This window comes from Urocitellus parryii, chromosome 11 (assembly GCF_045843805.1).
Source record: "Urocitellus parryii isolate mUroPar1 chromosome 11, mUroPar1.hap1, whole genome shotgun sequence".
In the NCBI taxonomy this organism is placed as follows: Eukaryota; Metazoa; Chordata; class Mammalia; order Rodentia; family Sciuridae; genus Urocitellus; species Urocitellus parryii.
The window spans coordinates 68,703,161-68,721,247 of NC_135541.1; the positions used below are offsets into that span (position 1 = coordinate 68,703,161).

Genomic DNA, 18,087 nt, shown 5'->3' on the forward strand with positions numbered 1-18,087 from the left:
GATGTGGAATGGAGTGAAATGGAATGGAATAAAATTAATGAAAAAATAGTGTTTTATGCTATAAGCAAATTTTTACAGAGTCCTGTGTTGGCAAACATGGTGGTGTGTGCCTGTAAGTATTCAGGAATCTAAGACAGGAGGATCACAAGTTCAAGGCCTATTAGGTATCTTAGGCCCTGTCTCAAAGAAAGGTGGGGGCTGGGAATGTAGTTCAGTAGTAGAGTGTCCCTGAGTTAAAATCTTCAGTATCGTAAGGAAAAAAGAAAAAAGAGTATATGATATATAATCTAGGTAAGAGATTATATAACATATTCATTGTGAATTCTCATAGTCCTTTTGTATTTATTTATTTTTTGGTACTTTTTTGGTTTTGTTTTCTTTTTCACTATCTAAATCTTGATTATGTTTTAAATAGATAAGATTTTACTATGTTGAAACTCATTTTAACTTAGTTAAAAATATTTCTTATAGTCTCCCTTTCCTGGTGATGATGAAGAGGAGGTTTTTGACAGTATTGTAAATGATGAAGTAAGGTATCCAAGGTTCTTATCTACAGAAGCTATTTCCATAATGAGAAGGGTAAGAATTAAATTAAGAGTATGAGTATTTTTAACCGCTTAAATTTTTTTATGTTGAAGGAAATTTCCCAGTTGATTTTTAGAAGTTGTGTTATTTAGTTTGTAGATGTTGCATGGTTTAGACAAATACAAATAAAAATTATCTAAATCTGTGAAAGTTATGAGAATCCTATCAATAAATGTATTTTAACTTTTTTATTTTATGTTGTGTTAGCTGTTAAGAAGAAATCCTGAGCGTCGCCTTGGAGCTGGGGAGAAAGACGCAGAGGATGTAAAGAAGCACCCGTTTTTCCGGGTAAGTATGAAAGTTCAAAAATGTTTATGAAACTAGAGTAATTAGGAATAGGAAACTAAATTGGTCATTTTATATTTTGTGATCCAGCTAATTGATTGGATTGCTCTGATGGACAAAAAAGTAAAGCCACCATTTGTACCTACTATCAGAGGACGAGAAGATGTTAGTAATTTCGATGATGAATTTACCTCAGAAGCACCTATTCTGACTCCGCCTCGAGAACCAAGGATACTTTCAGAAGAGGAGCAAGAAATGTTCAGAGATTTTGACTACATTGCTGATTGGTGTTAAGTTACTAGACACTGTGAAACCAAGCAGACTGACTCACAAGAAGACCTCTTAAAAATAGCAACCCTTCATTTGCTCTCTGTGCCACCAGTAGCTTCTGAGTTTTTTTTAAAAAAACACATGAAGATTTGTTTAAAAGTGCTATTTTAATACCTTCTTGAAAAGTGGCCTCTCACTGTTTTTCAACAAATCTGAGCACTGGAACCAGTTTCACGGAGTTTAGGCTGAATGAACATTGGCCATGAAAATCCATCACAGATGAATACTTTTGGATCAATAATCTATTTTAAAAAAAAAAGAAAGAAAGAAAGAAAAAGAACCACTCTTTTATAGTCCCTATCTTTGCCCTGTGTCTGCCTTAAGTAGAAAGAAGATTGATCACTTAACTGTTTTACAAGAAGAAAAGAGTAGGGCTTGGAATGCTATTACCATTCACATAAAGCATGATTCTGTTTGACTAAGGCAACTGCTCTTATTTTTTTAAAAAAGAAATTACTATAATAACAAAAACTGTAATGGTAGTTTGTATACCCTTGGTGACTTGATTTTTGAAAACAGAATGAATTGATGACTTCTTTTGTAAATTTCCTATATTTATCATGAGAAAAAATTTTATTGCCTTATCTTTACCAACCATGTAACAGAACCTCATAGCTTTCCAACAGAGCTACTTGCCAAACAGTTTTTTATTAAACAATGCTAAAGAAATAGGAACATCGGCATTTACTTAAAATATTAAGAATGGAGACTTTTAATCACCCTGAACCAAGATACTGTATTACCTTCATGCATTCCCAAATAGACATCCATTATGTTTATGTTCAGTCATATCTTCTTCCAGAATCAGTGAACTGATTACCCCTTTTTTGAAACACATTCTACATTTATCAACGTAGCTAACTTTGTTCTTGTGTCTGCTGTAGAAGGGAACTATATCTTTGTTAAACCATAGGGATTATCATTGTATACATGCTGTGAACATGTATATGTGCAAGTTGTAATGTATTCTGTGTTGTAGGCTTATTATTTAATTTCACCACTTCATCACTTTTGTACAGTGGCCAAGCAGACACCTCAGACTCCAGCATTTACATTAAGTGCATTTGTACATTTTAGGCCACTGAATCCAGATTTTTATATTGGCAGTTACTGAGGGCAAAAGCAATATATTGTAACAGAATGTATAAATATTTTTGATAAAACAGTCTATATTTTATAAAAAAGTTATTATAACACTAAAGCTGTACCTCAAAAGTCTCAAAAATAATTTGATCAAATGCTTTTTACAACTCTTCAGAGGATCCGTTTGTGGCTTTTTATATCTTATGGTATATCTTTTTGCAAATCATGACTTTGAACTTACGTGAAGTTTGGGGGTTTTTTATTTTGTTTTTAATTTTTTTTTCTTCCTAGCTCATTACTTCATTGTTTTTCCTTAGTTCAACAGCAACATCTTTGATCCAGTACTTAGCATGTTAGGGTCATTATACCTCAGGAATAGCAAGTTTTTAACTAACCATACTGAATTAGCCATTTAATCATAATGAGCTCATCTCTTAAGAATTGTTCAAATTTAAATCTTGTGAGAAACATGAAAGTGTACTGAACTATGAAGAGTTGAGCTTAAAACAAGTATTTCAGCCTTAGTAGGCATGTTTTTATTATACTCTGAAAACAATTAAAATTGTCCAGGGATAATTCTTATTACCTTCCAAATTATTACCCAAAATCTTTTGGGAAAAATCTTGTAAAAAAAGGAAAACCATGTTGTTTAAAGTTATTTTAAAATGCCAGTTAACTAGGAACTAAACATAATTGTCTGGCTCTAATTTAAACAGTATTAATACAACATTACAATAAAACACTAAATACTTTTGAGGTACAGTCTGTTCACCTTTGCTGGTTCTCAACTATGCATAGAAAGCAATGTCTAAAATGGGCTTATAGCATTAAAAACTGACAGCATTTTATAACTACACAGTGTACAGAAGAATTTTTTTAATTGAAGTCAATCACTAAAAAAAAATTAGAGGGCAGGGTATATTCACACAATTAAGCTGAAGAAAGCACTAATTTTTTCTGTAGTTTTAAATATATATATATATTTTAGATTTAAAATTTTTAAGAGTGTAAATATATTTTGCTATTACTGTATGTGTATGTGACTGCTCAAGCACTTTGTAAGGAAACTTAAGATATTTTTGAATGGTACACTATGCATTCTGATGAATTGTGCCTTTATGTCATTCTAAGAAAAAAGTGTTTTGCAGTCATAAATTACCACAAATGCACAAATTAAAGTTTAAATAGAATGAAATTTGTAACTTTGGTTTTAAGTATTATTTTCTTTTAGAAATATCCTAGTGATTAAAATATGCATGTTTTAATATATTCAAGCTCTCAAAAACTAATTTAAGTTGGCCTTCTTAAAGGTACTTTTGTTCTGGGGAAGGCTAAAACCATGCAAATTCATAGCAAATTGTCTACTTCACTTGGAATAATGGGGAAATTTTGAATTGTATTCTTGTGAAATCATTACCATCTACCATTCAGTGGGTATTTATGGAAAGCCCACTGGCTGTCCACTGATGATAGGAAGATGGAAGGAAATAAGGCAACAAAGTATTCAAAATAAAGACCAGCAGATATTAATATTATAAAACAAGCAGAGGCATTCTATGTACTTTTCTCTTGTTTGGGTTTAATTTAATTTGGGACCTGACTTTTCAGAAGATAGGCATATGAATAAACAGAAAACTAATCTGAGTAAAACAGAACACTAGCCTTTTTAAGGTCACCTTATTAAAAATTTACAAATGGAATACTTTAGAAATATTAAAGGATCCATGTTCTTCCTGTAATAAAAAGTGAGAATATAATTGGGAAGTTGCTATTGTATGTTAAGTTGGTAAAAGTAGCCTTATAAATTAAAATGTAACAATTTTTGCAGGTACTGTTCATCTTTCCAGAGCAACGAAAGGATGGATTAAGAGAATCCTAAAGGAGCAAATGCCAATCCATGGATTATAATATTAATTTTAGAATTCATACTTCACCTCCAGTCATCTTTATACATATAGTATTTCTTGAAGATAGTAGCTTTATATATTAGTATGATGGATAGAGACTTTAAAATCATTGTGAGAAATAAGTAAATACTATATAGGCTAATATAAAATTAGAGGTATTTAGATAATTTCTAAACCTGTTAAAATTCTTGCTTAATTTTATATTTCTAGTATCAATACTAAGTTCTACTTAGTCCTTCTCTAATACTTCTACTTTAATAAGATTTATAATTTGAGGCATTGCAGGTCTCATTGAAGGTAAGCATGGTCTCTGTCAACCCTTTACCGCATAACAAGCAAACATCCTTAAGCAGGGGTCTGGACACACTAGAGCTCAGCACCCAAAATTTAGGGTGCCCAAGCAAACAATTTAGGAACACTGAGAGGTTGGGGCTAGGAGCTGCTCAAGTCAAAACAGGAGACCAAAGCAGCAGGAAATTGGAGACGACAGTAGACAGAATGGCATGGAGCTAGTTTTAGAAATGTAGGCACTTGGAAGAAGTAGGATTACCAAGGATGGATTTCTATAGCAACAAATCTTGCAGTAGCAACAGAACTTTTATTCTGTGTTATAATAAAATGTTTGTATACTTAAAGTTATTACCAGTATCAACATGTAGAAAGAAATTTAGAAATGTGTGAAATCCAAAACTGGAAAATGTTACTGTTCAATTTAAACCCAAGTTAAACAGTAGTTAAGAGAGCTGAAGAGATAACTAGAGAATTGGAAGATATATCTAAAAACTCAATCCCAAAAAGATAAAGAGATGGGAATATAAAATGGAGATTAAGAAATCCGAAAGGTGGAATAGAAATCCAGGAGAAAAGAATGTTTAGACAATATGTTGGCAAATTTCTCCAAAATTATGAAAAATTTCCAAATACGGTATTTTCCAAACAGAATAATTACAAACAAATTTATGCATAGAATCATTGTAGTTAAATTAGACTCCCAAAGACAACATTTTGAAATTACTCAGAGAAAAAAAAGCTAATTGCTTATAAAGGAAAAATTAATAGCTAACTTCTCAACAGTGACAATGCAAGCAGCAGAAGATTATCTTAAACATATTAGAAAGTAAATATCAATCTAGAATTATGTAGAAATTAAGATTGCTCCTTAAGAATGAGAGCAAATAATATTTATTAAGGAGGATCTATTGTTGTGAATGTTACTGTAGTGAATTTATAAAGAATGTGCTTCAGGAAGAAGGTAAATAAATAATCCCAGAAAGACAATAGATTTTTTTAAAAGTTTATAAAATGATAAATACCTAAGAAAATCTAAGTAAATAAAGGGATTGTTGGGTTTTGTTTAAAGTCTACATGTTCTAGACAGCGGTTAAAAAAAATAGGATTAGATCTAAAGCAGTCTGTGTAGACTTTATTGTTGGTATGTCAAGGTGACAATATTAGGCTTATTTACGCATATTAATTGTAAACTAAAAACAATTTCAAATAAATCACAATAAATGTAAATAGAGCAAACTCATTAGTTTAAAAGCAGCATTTATCAGATTAGATTTTTGAAATTGATACAAAAAACACTCGAGCTAAAGCTATATATAGTAACACCACCTAACATCAAGCAAAATAGGTTTTAGACCCACCACAAGAAAATAAATATCACCAAGAGTGGTGGATTTCTACATAGTGAATAAATATTAGATTCACCAAAAATGTAATTCTAAGTGTGTGGGTACCTAATTAAATAAGTCTCTAAATATATGAAGCAAGGATTTTGGGAGATATTGAAGAAATTAACAAATATTTACCATAGTAGAAGATTTCAATTCAGTTTCATTTTTGATAGGTTTAAATTTTTTAGTTTGTTTTTACAGTGCTAGAGGTTGAACCCAGGGCCTCGAACATATTAGCCAAGTACTTGTCCGCTGAACTACATGCCCAGCCCCTTATTAGCCCTTTTGAAATCAATAAATATATAGAATATTTGAACAAAACAGTAAGCTTGATCCAGTAGATATATATGAATTCTATATCCAGTAATTAAAAAAAATTCCACATTTTTTACAAGCACACATAGAACACTTATAAAAATTAAGCCATAAGACAAATTACAAAATATAATTAAATTACATTGTGTAAGTGGTTAGAAAAAAAGATTGTGTGTGTGTGCGCGCACGCGCGTGCGCTCGTGCGCATGTGTGTATGTGTGTATAAATACATATATATGTATAGTTTTTATATTTGAAATGTTTGAAAAAATGGGGAGCTGGGTGGAAGCTCAATGGTAGAGCACTTGCCTGGCATGTGTGAGGCACTGGGTTCAATTCTAAGCAATGCTTAAAGATAATAAAGTCCATTGACAACTAAAAAAAAAAAATTAAATAGTGATGAATCAAAGGAAGAAATCATAGTAGCAATTAAATATTAAGAACTGAATAACTGAAAACACTACATTCCAGAACTTAAGGGATGCAACCAAAATAGTATTTCCAGGAAACTTTGTAAACCAAAATGCTTATTAGACAAAGGAAGGTTAAAATTCTTATCAAATTGTTCAGCTAAAATTAGGACAACATAAAAAAACTTAATGCCCCAAATAAAAATAATGAAAAAGATAAGCTTTTTAAGAATGCAAACAAAGAACAATGAGACGTATTCCATGCTTGTATAATTGTATCAAAATGGATTCTCCTATCATGTATTATTGAAAAGAAAAAAAAAGAACAATGAGAAAAGGCATAAACACTGTTGAAAATACAGATACAACAAAAATTTTTTAAAGTAAAAACAACTATCATGTAAATAAATTTGAAAAAACAGTGGAGATATTCCTTGAGGGAATATAACATAGAATACTAATCCAGAAGAAATTTTAAGACTAAGTAAGCTCGTAATTGCTAAATGAATGAAGTTTAGGACTGAAGGTAGAACACTTGTCTAACATGTACAAAGTCCTAGTTTTGATCACCACATGCCCCACCCCCGACCCCGACCCCAAAAGAAGTTTAATGTTCTTTAAAGGAAACACTGGGTCATAATGTTATACAAGTAAATTCTTCCAAATTTTCAAGGAAGAGTTTAACCTCATAGCAAGTTTCTGAAATAATAAGCAAAAATATTTCTCAACTTGTACTGGGAAATCAGCATAATCTAGACATAAAATAAATAAGGACAGTACATTACATGTAAATATACTAGATAAAATACTACCAGATCAGATTCATTATGAAAAAGTATCTTTTTCGACTAGCAAAGTGGGTTTATTCCAGGAATGCAAGATTGGCTTCGTATTAGGAGCTCTCATGTAATTCAACATGTTAATAAGTTGGAAAAAAACGTAATAGATTAAGATAAAACTGATCTCATTCCTGATTTTTTAAAAACAAGTTTTCTTAACCTGATAAGTTGTGTCCATATTAAAACAAAAACAAAGCACAAACAATAAAACCATGACATCCTATAAGAGAAAACATTGAAAGCCTTCCCTTTGAACCTTTGAAACTGGGAATAGGACTAAGATGCCTGTAGTTTTTTTTTGTTGTTGTTGTTTTTGTTTTTTTTGTATTTTATTTAGAGACTAAGTTGCTGAGGCTGGCTTTGAATTTGCAATCTTCCTGCCTCAGTCTCCTGAGCCAGTGTGATTATAGGCATGCATCACTGCACCCCACTCATTCCTGTTATGCTATCCTAAATGGCATAGGATTCAAAAGAGGAAAGCAAATGGCTCTAATAATTTATCCAAAATGCTGCTAAATTGGTGACATCAAAACTGGTGCTTGTCTGTGGTACCATCATCAAACAACTAGAATACAAAGTACTATAAAAACAACTTTTTGACATAATCATGTAAATATAGAATATAATTTGTTCCATTATAGTCCCCAATACTTGTCCTTCACCTCCCACTTCCCTCCCTTTTTCCCTTTACTGGTCGTCTTTTATTTATTTATAGTTTATTTTAACTAGTGCTGTGTAGATATACATAAAGTGAGATTCACTGTTACATATGAACATACAATAGTTTTGTATTTGTTCGTATTACCATCATCATCCATAAACATTTTTATTAAACACAACTTTTATAATAGCAACAAAACTAACTTACCTATAGGTAAATCTAACAAAAGATATTCAAGACCTGTAAGAAAAAAATCTTTACTAGGAGTCATTAAAGAAAGTGTAGAAATAACACATTTTATAATATGATGTCAGTTTTTCTCAAATTGCCATTTGGATTCTATGCAGCTCCAATCAGAATCCCAATAAATTTTTGTGGAACTTTACAAATTCATCTTAAGATTGAAAGAAGAGCAAAGAATTGAGACTTGTCAATGAATAATAGGAAATTTCTCAAGAAGAAAAGAGAGAAGGGCATTTTACCTGCTTGATACCAGGACTTATAAATGTGTAGCAATTACTATTACTGGTGCCCATTACGTGTTGGACAGTAGAGAATCAAGGAACAGACCCATATTTATCTGGAACATTCATATGTATAAAAAGTGACAGTAGAGAAGAAAGTGTGCATACCTAGCTTTTTTTTTAAGAGTGATAGAGGGAGAGGGAGAGAGAGAATTTTTAATATTTATTTTTGTTTTAGACATCGGCGGACACAACATCATTGTTTGTATGTGGTGCTGAGAATCGAACCCAGGCCGCACGCATGCCAGGCGAGCGCGCTACCGCTTGAGCCACATCCCCAGCCCCATACCTAGCTTTTAAAAAGGGAGAAGATTGTTTTATCAATATGGAAATGGAAAATTCAATTTAATTTGTTAGACCATACATGAAAACTGATTAAGTGTCCAAAGCAAAACTTAAAGCATTGAGTATTCATACATAGAAGAAAGTATTAGAATTCAGGGAAGATGATTAATAAGATAAACTAAGTCTGTTTATCAAATGACTTTTTAACCATAAAGTTAAAAGTCACATACTGGAAGAAAGGAATTCACATTATGTGTATAGAGAAGAATGCCTAACATTTTTTAAAAATGAGGAAAAGAAAAATAGAAAAGGTCACAGACACAGATGTGCCGCTTGAAGAGTAAACATGCCCAAAACTACAGTAGTCAGAAAATTAAATTTGAGTCAAGACCACATGGAGAAGCAATTTTGCACCCATTGAAATGGCAAAAAATCATTTAAAATTCTAGCCATATCAAGTGGTAGAGATGGAACAGAACAGTAGATTTCCTTAAAATTGCTATGAGGAGTGTAAAAAAATAACCAGTGTGGAAAAGCACTAGGTGTCATTTTGTTAACCTTGACCTTATATATATTTCAGTACCGGGTAATTCCACTTAGGTATTGTATCCCCAAGAAGCTGTTATAATGTCCCCCAAGCATCATGAACCAAGATGTTCATAGTACTGTTTGTAATAGCAAGAATTGAGAAAAACCCAAACTCTAATGAATGGAAGAGAATCGTTCAATAAAATAAGACATATTTACACCAGAAAGTATTAATGAGCAATAAAAAATAGCTGCAGCTATAGGAAACAACACAGAGGAACAAAATTGTAAAAGAACCTAAATAAAATTACAATACAGCATGATATTTTTAAAAAGTTTAAAACTAAGCCTAAAACAATGTTCCCTACCACTTTGGTAAGCAAGGGAATATTAAAAATCAAGACAGTGCCTATTTGCTGGGAAGGCAGAAAATTATATGGTGGAGTACAGAAGACATTGCTAGTATTTTAAGCTTTCATTTGCCAATTTCACTAGTCTTCAATATTATTAATAACAAATAATATTCTCCCAAACCTCAAATCTTCTCTTTTTCCAGCTTAAATTCCCGTACTCATTATTTTAATCATATATCCTCAGCTCTCTGCTCCTTGTATTTCATTGTACAACCCCCTTAAAACCTCAACCTCTGCTAAATTCATCTCTCCATTCAAATAACCACGCTAATTGATTTCACTGCAGTGAGGTAAGTTCTTAATTTCTCTAGTGGTTCTCAAACTTCATGTATGAGAATCACTTACAGAACTTGTTAAAACACATGGACTTCACTCCAGGTTCTGAGTTAGTAGATGGGGCCAAAGAATTTGTGATAAGTTTCCAGGGGATACTGATGCTCCTGATCTGTCCAGAAAACAGTCTCAATAAATTAATAGGATTAAAGTTTTAAAAGTCATTTTGATATATCTAAAATCCAAAGTTTCACATTTGTAATATGCTTATATGGAAATTGTGTACGTAGATGACTTTGTTGCTAAAACGATAAAAATGATAATTTGGATTTCAGCATACTTTTTATTTATTTAAAGGGACTATAAAGCTGGGTGTGCTGGTGTGCTTGTAATACCAGCTACTGAAATAAGGAGTAGGGATCCCAAGAAAGCCAGCTTGAACAACTTAGTGAGATCTTGTCTCAGAATAATATAAAAAGGGCTGGGGGTATAGCTCAGTGGTAGTACACTTAGCTAGCATGTGCAAGACCCTTAGTACTGGGGAAAATAGTTACTGAAAGAAGGAAAGCTACTCACTGAATGGTAAGTCCATTTTCTTTCCAGGAAATAGACAAGACTGTCCTTATTAGCTATCTAAACTATGATATAGATATAAATAGTCACATTTATTCTTGCTGAAGTCAGCATGAGAGCTAAAAATCATAATAATCAAATTAATGTACTAATGTTTCTATGTAAACTATAAACACTTTTCATTTTTGAAGCAATCAGTGTCAAGAGACCAGGAAAAAAACATAAAGTAACACTTCCTTAATTCAGCATCATTTGGAGTAGTTCACCATGTTTGAATTTGCATATAAACTAAAGTTCAGTTTAATCTTATGCAATAAAACATTTAAAATTAAGTAACAAAAATTACATATAATTTTCTTGAAAATACCTTAATTCTCTCCTATAAAAATACAGTTGACTTGATTTTCTTGTCAGGAAGTTTAAAATTTGAAAAGCTCCTTTTCTTACAATGTGTTACCAATGATAATGTTAAGTACTAGACTCAGTACAGTGACATGCACATCAAAAAACAATGCAAAAATCAAGACCAACCAAAGGAGAGTAGACACAGCTTTCTTGTTGTGCTCTTTATAAGAGAGGAGAGCACAATAAGAGGTGAGATTGGTTATACCATTAAATTATTTCTCCTGTGCATCTGCATGCCAACCATTTGTGTAAATTAGGTGCCTGCTAAGTATTGCTAAAGTAATATAATTATGTGATGTAGTCTGTAAAATACCCCTCTTCCCTTCAGATATCCACTGACTCCCCCAGACATGAACCATAGGCAAAGAACCAGACGTCCTGGACATCACGATCTCTCCCTTATCTTCAGGCTTTCTAGTTCAAGTCTTCCTACTTTTCCTGACTTCTTAGACCTTGCTGGTTTTCCCCTTTGTACTCTTATGTATATTTTCTCACTTTTCTCTCATTCTGTGTTAATTTCTCTGAACCCACTTGTGACAGTATTTCCAAAGTTCCCCCATTTTAGAAGTACAGTAGTAATATTTTGTGATATGAATTGTCTCACATCACCTCTTTCATCCCTCTTGAGTACTCACGTGAAGTTGGTAGAGTGAAAGTAGCCCTGCTCACACAGCTACTAAGTGGCAAAGCCAAAACTGTGACACCTTGCCCCTTGCTTTCTCTGCTACACCAGAGAAAATGGCACCACAACTCTAGCTGTTTATCCTTTTCACAGAGATTCTCCTGCCTGACCACTCCCTTGAGTTACTTGTGTCTAATTAGGATGGATCAAATATAAGGTCACTTAGTACTGTGGACATGGGCATGTTGTAAGGTTCCCAGAGATTAAGTTTGGTCCTCAGCTTTGCAGGTTCATATATCTTTATCAGCTCATTGAATAATTACACTGAATTTGAATATAAGTTCTGCTATGTGTAACAGAGATCAAATACATAACAGTTTGAATAAAGGAGAGATGGATGTGGCTGCTCTTACCACAGGATTATTTGGGAACCAGACTCCTTTTAGCTTGCTGCTTTGCCATTCCTGTATTCCCTGATCTGCATAGTCCCAGATTGTTCAAGATTGTGCATTCTCATTACAACAAGGAAACACAGGACATACCCTTTTCCCACACTGGAATGATTCAAAAGTTGCTCCCTTGCACCCTTATCCCACTAGCCTAAAATTAGCTGCAAGAATAAGGACACAGAATCTTTGGTGCATATGTATGTGTGAGTTTTATTAGTATCAAAGGTAGGGAGGTCTGATGTGTGACATCTGTGCATTCTGCCACATGGCACATTCTGTTGGTTTCTAGATGGTTTGCCCCAGGGCTCTTTTCCAATCCTTTTGCTATCAACATTTTTGCTGTAGCCTGCAGACTCAAAACACCACTGTTTTTCCTACAGTCGCAACCCTTCCAGGAAATTGAGGCACATGTACTTAACTACTTATTAAATTGATATTTCCACGTGTGCACATGGATGGCCCAGTGACAGGTGAATGTAACGTGATCCCTGCAGTGTTAACTCCCTCTTCCCGCTGCCCTTCCCATTACCACTGTAGTGGAAGTGGTCACCATCGCTTACCTCTGCTTAAAATCCTCCTCTCTGCTCTTCCAGCTTTCACTCTGTTCATCCATAGTCTATTCGCCATTCAACACTTAGAGCAATCTTTAAAACATGTGAACCCTTCATTGATTTCTCACCTCTTTCACTGTAAAATATCAAGTTTTTGTCTCGGCTCATGAAGCACGATGTAGTCAGCCTACTTCTCAGTCTCATCTTTCAGTGCTGTCCCTCCCACTGTCATCCTGCCAAAATGATCTCACTATTCTGTAAACACATCAAGATTTTTCCTGACTTTGGAGACTCAAACAAAAACAAAATGGACAATAATATGGAATATTACTAAATGGTTAAGAAGTCTCAGACATTTCTACATGGTTTAGGCAACCAGCTGTCATGAAATGATAGTGAGAGCAGTTCTACTGGTGTGCTGAGAGTTAAAATGAACCTGTGACATTTTATGGTGGGAAAGAGGGAATCTTTCTAGAAAAGCAAGAAAGTGCCAGGGTTTGGGGAGTTTAGGACATGGAAGAGATTTCAGTGTGTTTGCACTTGCATGGGAAGGAGCCAGTGAAGAGGGCCATAGGCCTACCTGCAGTTCCACACAATCCATGCAGTATGGGGCCTTCAGGTTTGGTTCATGATGCTCATTTTCCCTTCTCTCAGAAATAGGGTAAGCCTGATGGCCTTCGCTGCTAATCATCTGTCCAGATTCTAACCAGTAAAAATCTGACTTGGTCTCCTCCAACATAGAGTTAACCAAGTACTCATTTGTACCCCACCATAACCTATATCAGACTCCTTTTATTATATTGTGTTAAGTTTTTTTTCTTTGTTCTCCGCTTTTATTCATCTCAGATGTCCAGTGCACAGCACTTTGACACATAAGTATTCAATAAATAACAGTAGCTTTCATCAGGTAATAGAAATCATTTAGTTTTAAACCTGGTATTCTGCATTGTCTTATTGGATCTTAACAGTCACCCAAATAAAATACTCTGAATATTCTCACTCAATTAAAAAAAAATAAAAGACATAATCTATACAAAGTCAACTTTGTGGGAAAGCCATGACTCTACCTAAGTTGATAATCATCACACTATTAATATTATTGTGTTCAATGAAAGATTAGATGGTCATCCATAATTTCAAAAGGAAAAGTATAACTGCATTAGTATATCCTTTGTTAAACACAACACAGAGTACTTGCTCCATTAACAGTTTGAAAACAAATGGAACCCTAACAAAACTGAAACTTAGGTATACTAACTTCCAGACTGCACACTACTAGAGCCCCTTTCTATTTTACCCTTTTAGAAAATGCTAAAAGGATCACTGTCCATCATCTGTTTGTTTATTGGTATATTCCTTGTTCTAAGAGCTTCATGATTTAAAAAAATGACTCCTCATGGAAAACGAAATTAGTCTTTTTATTTTCAAAACTATGTACCTGCAGTGACCACACAAACCCATTTGTTCCCTCCTGCTCAAGGCATAATATCATTACAGCTTTATTAAATTACTACCAAAAAGAGCGTGCAAACTTGTAGTATGTGATGGTTCCAAGACCACTAGTCTAGGCGTACAGGTCCTTCAGGCATGTTGAATCCATCCTATGTCTGAAATAACCTGAAGCTGACTCTGGGAATATTAAGACCTCAAATTTCTTCCAGGCATTGATGCATAATTTTATATGACCATATAAACCCTAGGGCTCAGGTCAGAACTTTAGATATGCAATCACTTGTTCAGGTTGTCTAATTGGCAGCAGTATAGGATAATGGGTCAAATCATATGTCCTGTACAGGTTATTCCCTGCACCTCAATGTGTCTCATCTGTAAAATGGAAATAATGATGGTTTCTGCATAATAGGCTTCTCTGGAACTTCAGTCTCTGTGACACTCATGACCTTATCCCTCTTAAGAGTTGCAGAAGACAGAATTTTCTCTCAAAAGAACTTAGTTCTGGGTATTTATTAACTAGCATAATCATGGGAGACTTGAAGAAACAGGCTGCAGATGGAATTTCTCAGACTGACACCAGAGCCCATTGCAGGATTGGGTAGAGAAGAAGCTGCTCAGACCACACAATGTGGCAGTTGCCTGGAGAATCCAGAGGCTGCCGTGTGGCCTTCCACTTAACTCCCATTTTAATTCTAGTGTCCTATGAGTGCATCTGATTGGTAAGTACTTAAATTACATCCAAAAATGTAGCTGCAAGAGTCTTAAGATTTTTTTTCTTTCCAGCCTTTACTGTTCAGGAAAGAATTCTAGATGGAGGTTGGACTAGAATTTGAACGATTCCATCCAAACTATTTGCCACTAAGTGTTCCTGATGTTTATGATCTAGTTCATCTCCTTCATCTCATGCATGTAGAATTATAATCAAGATTTAGTGACTTTTTGGAGGCACATTACATGCTAGTTCTCCATTTTCTTATAAACCCTTTTGGGGGCTGTAAGTTTTTCATTCTGTTTCTCTTTGGAATGTTATCTGCAATATTTTCTCAATGTTTTAACATATATTTACAAGTTGTAATAATTACACTATATTCTGTAGATTGACTTCAGAATCTGTAAATCATTCTGAAAGTTGCCTTTGTTCCTTCTTGTTCTGCCTAATTTTTTTTTGTTTGTTTGTTTTTTCCAGAATTCTGAACTTTATTTTTTTTTTTTTTTTTTTTTTTTTTTTTTTTATTTATTTTTATTTTTTTTTTTATTTTATTTTTTTTTTATTGGTCGTTCATAACACTACATGGTTCTTAATACATCATATTACACGGTTTGATTCAAGTGGATTATGAACTCCCGCTTTTACCCCATATACAGATTGCTGTATCACACCAGTTTCCCTTCCATTAATTGACATATTGCCTTTCTAGTGTCTGATGTATTCTGCTGTCTGTCCTATTCTCTACTGTCCCCCCTCCCCTCCCCTCCCCTCCCCTCCCCTTTTCTCTCTCTACCCCTTCTACTGTACATCCTTTCTTCCATTTGTATTATCTTGTCTTACCCCTCCTTTCCTCTTATATGACATTTTGAATATCCCTGAGGATCGCCTTCCATTTCCATGCAATTTCCCTTCTCACTCCCTTTCCCTCCCACCTCTTATCCCTGTTTAATGTAAATCTTCTTCTCAAGCTCTTCGTCCCTACCCTGTCCTTGTTTACTCCCCTTATATCAAAGGAGTCATTTGGTATTTGTTTTTTAAAGATTGACTAGCTTCACTTAGCATAATCTGCTCTAATGCCATCCATTTCCCTCCAAACTCTATGATTTTGTCATTTTTTAATGCAGAATAATACTCCATAGTATATAAATGCCACATTTTTTTTATCCATTCATCTATTGAAGGGCATCTAGGCTGGTTCCACAGTCTTGCTATCGTGAATTGAGCTGCTATGAACATCGATGTAGCAGTGTCGCTGTAGCATGCTCTTGTTAGGGCTTTAGGGAATAGACCGAGAAGGGGAATAGCTGGGTCGAATGGCGGTTCCATTCCCAGCTTTCCGAGAAATCTCCATACTGCTTTCCAAATTGGCTGCACCAATTTGCAGTCCCACCAGCAATGAACAAGAGTGCCCTTTTCCCTGCATCCTCTCCAGCACTTACTGTTGTTTGACTTCCTAATGGCTGCCAGTCTTACTGGAGTGAGATGGTATCTTAGGGTAGTTTTGATTTGCATTTCTCTGACTGCTAGTGATGGTGAGCATTTTTTCATGTACTTGTTGATTGATTGTATGTCCTCCTCTGAGAAGTGTCTGTTCAGGTCCTTGGCCCATTTATTGATTGGGTTATTTGTTATCTTATTGTCTAATTTTTTGAGTTCTTTGTATATTCTGGTAATTAGGGCTCTATCTGAAGTGTGTGGAGTAAAGATTTGTTCCCAGGATGTAGGCTCCCTGTTTATCTCTCTTATTGTTTCTTTTGCTGAGAAAAAACTTTTTAGTTTGAGTAAGTCCCATTTGTTGATTCTGTTTGTTAACTCTAGCGCTATGGGTGTCCTATTGAGGAATTTGGAGCCCGATCCCACAGCGTGCAGATCATAACCAACTTTTTCTTCTATCAGATGCCATGTCTCTGGTTTAATATCAAGCTCCTTGATCCATTTTGAGTTAACTTTTGTGCATGGCGAGAGATAGGGATTCAGATTCATTTTGGTGCAAATGCATTTCCAGTTTTCCCAGCACCATTTGTTGAAGATGCTATCCTTCCTCCATTGCATGCTTTTAGCCCCTTTATCAAAAATAAGATAGTTGTAGTTTTGTGGATTGGTTACTGTGTCCTCTATTCTGTACCATTGGTCCACCCGCCTGTTTTGGTACCAGTACCATGCTGTTTTAGTTACTATTGCTCTGTAGTATAGTTTGAAGTCTGGTATCGCTATACCGCCTGATTCACACTTCCTGCTTAGTATTGTTTTTGCTATTCTGGGTCTTTTATTATTCCATATGAATTTCCTGATTCTTTTATCGATTTCTACAAGATATGCTGTTGGGATTTTGATTGGCATTGCATTGAACTTATATAGGACTTTTGGTAATATCGCCATTTTGATGATGTTGGTTCTGCCTATCCATGAGCAGGGTATATTTTTCCATCTTCTAAGGTCTTCTTCTATGTCTTTCTTTAGGGTTCTGTAATTTTCATTGTATAAATCTTTTACCTCTTTTGTTAGGCTGATTCCCAAGTATTTTATTTTTTGGGGGGATATTGTGAATGGAGTGGATGAAAAAGGCAATATCACAACAGACACTTCAGAAATACAGAAGATAATCAGAAATTACTTTGAATCCTTATACTCCAATAAAATAGAAGATAGTGAAGGCATAGATAAATTCCTTGAGTCTTATGATCTGCCCAGACTGAGCCAGGAGGATATAGACAACCTAAACAGACCAATAACAATAGAGGAAATAGAAGAAACCATCAAAAGACTACCAACTAAGAAAAGCCCAGGACCGGATGGGTATACAGCAGAGTTTTACAAAACCTTTAAAGAGGAACTAACACCAATACTTTTCAAGCTATTTCAGGAAATAGAAAAAGAGGGAGAACTTCCAAATTCATTCTACGAGGCCAACATCACCCTGATTCCGAAACCAGACAAAGATACTTCAAAGAAAGAAAACTACAGACCAATATCTCTAATGAACCTTGATGCAAAAATCCTCAATAAAATTCTGGCGAATCGGATTCAAATACATATCAAAAAAATTATACACCATGATCAAGTAGGATTCATCCCTGGTATGCAAGGTTGGTTCAATATACGGAAATCAATAAATGTTATCCACCACATCAATAGACTTAAAATTAAGAACCATATGATCATCTCGATAGATGCAGAAAAAGCATTCGACAAAGTACAGCATCCCTTTA

General features: G+C 34.3%; 1 protein-coding gene across 2 annotated transcripts in view; it reads left to right on the forward strand.

Annotated features, from left to right (window-relative positions):
* The window catches only part of Pkn2 (protein kinase N2), a 116,623-nt gene extending 112,584 nt beyond the window's left edge, over positions 1 to 4,039 (forward strand). The window contains exons 20-22 of one of the 2 annotated variants that reach the window (XM_026403322.2): positions 472 to 579; positions 793 to 873; positions 961 to 4,039. In XM_026403322.2, the coding sequence (XP_026259107.2) occupies positions 472 to 579; positions 793 to 873; positions 961 to 1,164 (393 nt within the window). In that variant the 3' untranslated portion in view covers positions 1,165 to 4,039. Of the gene's footprint in view, positions 1 to 471; positions 580 to 792; positions 874 to 960 lie in introns of those variants that run through there. The other variant, XM_026403323.2, reaches the window with a different exon arrangement.
* The last annotated feature ends 14,048 nt before the right edge of the window (positions 4,040 to 18,087 follow it).